Source organism: Varanus komodoensis, unplaced genomic scaffold, assembly GCF_004798865.1.
Source record: "Varanus komodoensis strain SLA01 unplaced genomic scaffold, ASM479886v1 scaffold16, whole genome shotgun sequence".
NCBI classification, from domain to species: domain Eukaryota; kingdom Metazoa; phylum Chordata; class Lepidosauria; order Squamata; family Varanidae; genus Varanus; species Varanus komodoensis.
The window spans coordinates 10,300,669-10,307,008 of NW_025335468.1; the positions used below are offsets into that span (position 1 = coordinate 10,300,669).

The 6,340-nt window shown below is 46.6% G+C and overlaps 1 protein-coding gene across 1 annotated transcript in view; it reads right to left on the reverse strand.

Moving 5' to 3' along the window:
• Positions 1-3,373, reverse strand: part of PTPRJ (protein tyrosine phosphatase receptor type J) — a 91,372-nt gene extending 87,999 nt beyond the window's left edge. The window contains exon 1 of the mRNA XM_044426090.1: positions 3,106-3,373. Coding sequence (XP_044282025.1) covers positions 3,106-3,156 — 51 coding nt within the window. The 5' untranslated portion in view covers positions 3,157-3,373. The remainder of the gene's footprint in view (positions 1-3,105) is intronic.
• Positions 3,374-6,340: the final 2,967 nt, after the last annotated feature.

The following is a 6,340-nucleotide window of genomic DNA, read 5'->3' on the forward strand; positions in this document are numbered from 1 at the left end:
AGAGAGAGAGAGAGAGAGAGAGAGAGAGAGAGAGAGAGAGAGAGAGATTTGTACATTTTATCTTACATGTTTAACCCACCCTTCTTTCAAGGATTGCAGGGTGGTTTACAAGGTTCTACCTTTTTATCTCTACAACAACCTTGTGGAGCAGTTAGATTGAAAAAAAGAAGCAAATGATCACTCAGTGAGTTTCATGGCTGAGTGGGTATTTATTTTATTTATTTAAATTATTTCTATGCCACCTACTCTACCTATGACATCTCTAATCTCAGTATCCCTAGCCTTATTCCAGTACTCTAACCATGACAGCACACCTACATTAACCTGAGCCTTAGACAAGCCTTTCCAATCCAATGCCGTCCAGTTGTATTGTTCTGTAATGCCCATAAGCCCCTAGCGAGCAGAATTCAACACATCTGGAGCATTCCAGGTGGGGAAAGCTGCTTTATGCAGCCTTCATGAAGAATCAGGCGAAGGAAACTTTTGAGCCCTATCTGTAATTTGGTGAAACAGAATCTTGACTGCAAAATCTCATGCCATAACAAAGCTGTGTTTCTTTCAGATGCTTTAAGATACATTTAACTGCTGGGTAATTGTCTTTTTGATGAATCCAAAAGCAAAGCCGCCGAAATCAACGGAGGTGTACTGCTTAAATCATCATTTATTAAGTTGTCAAAAAAGTCAGACCCAGACAATGAGTTTCCATCTCACAGCCTCTCCCGTATACTTATTAACACCATTGTCCTACTAGTAGTGATGGGGAAAGAAGTAGGAGTAGCAGGTGTGCAGGTTACTTACTGAGAAACAGCACTTGAGAACCATTATTTTAATCCATATTAGCTCTGTTAAAGGTTTAACTTATATTGTCAGATGACTCAGGTACATGCATCTGTGGCTTTCCATACTGGCATGCATAACCATGGATGGCAGATGATTTAATCTGGTGTACTCATGTCCTGCTTGTGGGATTCCTGTGGGCAGCTGGTTGGCCACTGTGTGAACAGAATGGTGGACTGCCTTGGTCCGATTCAGCAGGGCTCTTCTTATGCTGCTATGGAAAGGAATGATACTACTTTCCCAGTAGGTGAAAAATGCTCAAAACTACATAATTAATTGCAGGGGAAGCGGCTAGCCTTTCCTATATCTATATGCATTAAAAGATACAGGTGCAAACACCCATGATCTTAGAAGATCACATTAAGAGGAAGGTTCAATGCAACTACTGAGTTTGCAGCTCATTGTTTTCTCATCTTTCTTAGATATTTTCAAATTGCCTTATCTAAATTAGGCAGTAAATTTGTGCAGGCTGCATAATGCTCAAGACTTAATAAAAGCATCTGAGAACATCATTAAGTCAGAAGTACTCTAAACAAACTCCCACATATATAACATTACACAGTTGGTCAGACATTGCTAAGCATGCTGTGCGCCTACAATGCTTGCAATACATTTCTGCCACAAACCCATTTGTAATCTAGTTTAGTTTTATCACTTTTTAATATCTGTTTCAGGGGGAGCAACTCGCAGTCTGCCAGATGTTTTGGCCTGTAAGTTCCACCAGCCCTAACCAGCACAACCTTCTATGAAGGATAATGGGGGGTTGTAGGCCACAAATTGCTAATACTAGTTTGACTTACTATCATCTTAATGGCAACCACTACACTCAAAATTCTACTCTTGGAAAAGTCCATTATCTTCTTGTATCAGGCACCCAGAAACAGCAATGGTCAAGTCATGCAACAAGTCAGAGTGGAAGAGTCTGCTTTTGGCCCTCAGCTAACACTGCCAAAATCAAATCTGAAGCAAGCTCTTTTGCAAATAATGCTATCTCATCTACGGAAAACAGTGAGAGGCAAAAGGAGTGCCTGGGAGAAAGACGTACATGCCAGGTATTTTCATTGCTATAAGGAAAGACACAGTTTTCAGATGACCGACATGTTCAAAGTACTTCAACAATGATGAACAATGCAATGGCAATAGACCAAAGTGTCCTGCTGAAGCCTGCTGCCAATATTACTAATCTGCATACCCAATCTACCATGTCATAGTGAATACAGCAATCTAGTCAAACATCCACCCTAAAAATATATGTGTGGGGAGGTAGGGTTCCTTACTCTTCCTAAGGATACAACACCTGGTACCTCCAGATATATTGCAATACAACATCCAAAAGCACCACCATCATGGACAACTTTCAGGGTGCCTAGCCCTGCTTTGCACAGTCATATTCACAGCAGGGCAGGGCTGCATTCGATAAATGGTGAAGGGACTGTGGAGTAATACTTGTAGTAAATGCCTCAAGTGTAAAAGTCACATGGGGGGAATACACATCATTTCAGCAGGCATCCACTCACAACTGGGGAACTGGTCCCATCACATTTTTCATTACACCTAGCCAGACATGTCCAGAGCTCATTTCCACAACCACCAGAGCAATCCTAGGAACGCTTAAACTTCCAGTAATAGGAGCCAGTTTGCGTAGGAATGCACCTGGAACTCAAGTTCTCCTGTTTCATACGTCTGGCAAGGGAGGCAAACCAACGCCTATGAAAGGCTTTCTTCCACTATGCCCTCACTAAAGAAATTCACATGCAGCCAGGTGCGTTCAGAGTTACATGCGAAAAATGGCCATACAGCCAGATCCTAATGCAGGGCTGGGAGGAGCTTAAGCCCACCGATGCAATGGCTTTGGCAGTGCACCTAATTCTGCACAGGATGGGAGCGAAGGAACGGCCAGCGCGCATAGCAGAGCACATCACAGGCACGGCGCGAGGGAGCCGCCACGTCCAGCGCTCGCAGAAGGACGAGAGAGCAGTTTGTCACACGGGCTGCCTCGCTGGCTTCGACCAAGAAGCCGTATGTGGCACAGGCGGGTGGGCAGGTAGGAAGGAGGCAGCTGAGCGGTGGTGTTTACACGGGGAGAAGCGCTGCTCCTCGTAGTCGGTGGGGGGAGGGCGTCTTCGGTGACAGAGGTGAACCCCGGGAAAGCAGCGCCGGTCAGGGCAGGAGGGAGGGCACACCCACAGTCTTTGCCGGCTGACGAGACCCCCCCCCAACACTCTGCCCCCCCGAGCAGCCCCTCCTCCTTCTCTTCCCGCGCCTTACCTTGCCGAGGCACAGCAAGAACGGGAAGAAAAGCCGTGCCAGTCCCCTCATGGTCTTCGCCCGAGGCGGTGACTCGGGAATGCGCCCTCGCCGTTGCACTTCGGATTCACTCCGCCCCGCTCCGTGCAGTCATGGCAGAGAGACTCCCGCACGCCCGCCAAAAATCAAGCGGGGGGTAAGAAAGGAAGGAATGGGGGAGAGAGCGCTGTCCGGGCGCTCGGCGCAGCAGTCAGCCTTCCTCTCGCACCCTTCCCCAGGCGGCGGCTCGCTGGTGTCTCTGCCCCCCCCCCCCCGCGTCTTTCTTCCTCCTTCTGCGGCGACTGTGAAAACTCGGGGGGGGGGGAGCGATTGGCTGGGTGGAGCAAGATGCAGGGCACCGGCGACACGGCAACAGCGGCCGGGGAGCAGAGTCAGCCAGCCGCCTCCCCTTTCTGACCATTCATCTCTTCCTCCACGCTGCTAGGGGGCAGGAATTGGCCGACGCTGGCAGGGGTTGAAAAGGTCGCTTTTTAGTGCTCGCCGCTGGGAGCCTAGTAGGAAGTTGTTCAAGCTGACGTTCTCCTCCCACTCCCGTCCGGACTGGGGTTAGGCGGGGAAGTGACTCCAGCGAAGCTGGATTTTTTCCCTCCCCCCTTCCCCTCCTTTCCCCGCACGCATTCTTCTCTGCGGTTGGTTTCAGAATGCTGCTGGGAAGAAAAGGGGTCTTCCGGTTTATTTGAAAAGGAAGGAGAGCTTGTGTTCTCTTCCCAGCGCTGGAATTGCAACCTGAGGGCTGCGCTCTTAAACTCGCTGACTAGGAAGCAAAGCCTATTAGAACTCTGTGGAATTTACTTAGTTCACAGCAGGCATGTATAGCCTCGGACTGCACAGAGCATTAGACAGCAAAAATTCGGAGTCCAAACAGACTGGGGCCGCGTCCGTGGCGGATTTACCTGTGAATAAGCTACACTGAACTCAGCCGGGCTGCTGATGAAGTAGGCATAGGATTGCACAGCCGGACTGCAATTCCATGTACATGTTGGTTGCATAAATCTGATGGTGCTTGATGAGACGAAGTCTTGGATAAATCTGCATCGGATGGCAGGTTGAGGCGCTCTTTAGCAATATCACAGCTGTAATGTAAGGCGGCAGTTTAGGGCACGTTTCAGAATGAGCCCCACGGAATTCTAGGTAAACATACCAAGGATAGGGTTGCAAAGCGGACAAATAGATGGAGAAACAGACCGAAACATGGAAAACAGAAGCATGGATCCCGAAGTCTTTAAAAACTATTTTTAGCAGTGTGGGGATGGTAGCATGGTAGTTTAATTAATTAATTAATCACTTTCTATACCGCCCCTTAGCCAAACAACCCTTAGGAAATTCTAATATGTGTTCATATACCATGCATCCACCTTTAAATTTCACTTCTGCATTTTTTGAAATAAAGGGAAGCAGGCCCTGGGTGGTCAATTAAAGGAGAAGTTGGCTGTTCTGGTAAACTTAACTATCTTGGTTTAACCCTGTTACAAAAAGGCATTTTCCTCCTGCAACCTGGTGCTCTCCAGATGTTCTCAGTTATTATACCCACAGTCCCTAGCTAGCTTCTTTCACATTTAATAAAAGACTGTCTTGGTGAAATGCTTGCAGCTTTGAAGGCTAATATAATGTTGATGGAGTATTTATAGCTCATCCAGCCCAGACAACAAACAAGAATAAGGATTCTTCTGTTTTCCAGTTTCATGGTCAGGCCTAAATCAGGCATGGAATTTAACTCTGAAAGACTATTGCCTGCTCCATCTAATGCATAAAACATTAAATAATGTTCAAGTCCCAACATCATCATCACATGCACATCCACCTAGTACAGGAGAAAGCACTCTTCCACCTGCCTACCCTGGATGTTGGCCCATGCTGACCACTTCCTAGGCTCATTTGCAGTTTTAAGTACCCATACGGGCTACTCTGTCACCATTATTCTACCTCCACTCTCACTCCGTTTCTACTGAAACTAATATACTCGTGGGGCTTGAAAGTTTCACTGATGCCATGTCAATTTTTATATCAAATTATTGCCATGCAAATGTTGGTACGCATATGTCCAAAAATCTGTCTGCTTGCCTGGCACATGCAACTCCATGGAAAGAAAAGGTTAGTGAAGGATGAAAAATGCTTTACAGTTTGGCGATGATAGCAAAAGCATAAGAATGTTGAACTACGATGTTAAGCCCTTTTTCCTGAACTGTCAGAAGCTGATTTAAAATGTGCTGCAAACCTACTTAAAATTACATTTTAAGGGTGCGATCCTAAGCATGTTTAGACAGAGAGAAGAGGCCTATCACTTGCAACTAGCTGAGCCAGCCATGCTGAGAGTCTTTCATGTATGCATGCCAGCGGGCAAGAGGATCAAAACTTAAAGGTCCAAACTAGATGTGACATTACTGTGTACTCCACCCAGTGTGGGAGACACATACCAGCACTTTTCCTCTGACAAAATAATCATGGCTAAGATGCAGTCTCTGGCTTCCCCTTCCTGTTAGAAGACAGTGCAAGATTGGAGACAAGTTTTCTTCAGAACTGCCTATCGATGGACTTTGAGGATCATGAGTAAAATGCTCCCATTCTGTTTCTTCTTGTGTTTAATTAAAGTACAAGTAGATATATTGCAACTTGGAAAAACATGTGGAAGAGAGAGCTTGTAACAAATCTGAATATATTCGTAAGTCCTAAGACTTACTAAACAGATTATGATTTGTTTTTTAAAGAATTCTGAGCCATCCTTTCCTACTGTGTGAACGACAGAGAGAGTAGGCAGTTCCTTTAAGTTGTTGTTGTTAGTTGCGAAGTCGTGTCCGACCCATCGCAACCCCATGGACAACATTCCTCCAGGCCCTCCTGTCCTCCACCATCCCCTGGAGTCCACTCAAGCTCACACCAACTGCTTCAGTGACTCCATCTAGCCACCTCATCCTCTGCGTCCCCTTCTTCTTTTGCCACCTATTGTTCCCAGCATTGGGCTCTTGTCCAGGGAGTCCTTCCTTCTCGTTAGGTGGCCAAAGTATTTGAGTTTCATCTTCAGTATCTGGCCTTCTAAAGAGCAGTCAGAGTTGATCTTCTCTAGGACTGACCGGTTTGATCGCCTTGCAGTCCAAGGGTCTCGCAGGAGTCTCCTCCAGCACCACAATTCAAAGGCCTCAATTCTTCGGCGCTTAGCCTTCCTTATGGTCCAGCTTTCACAGCCATACATTGCAACTGG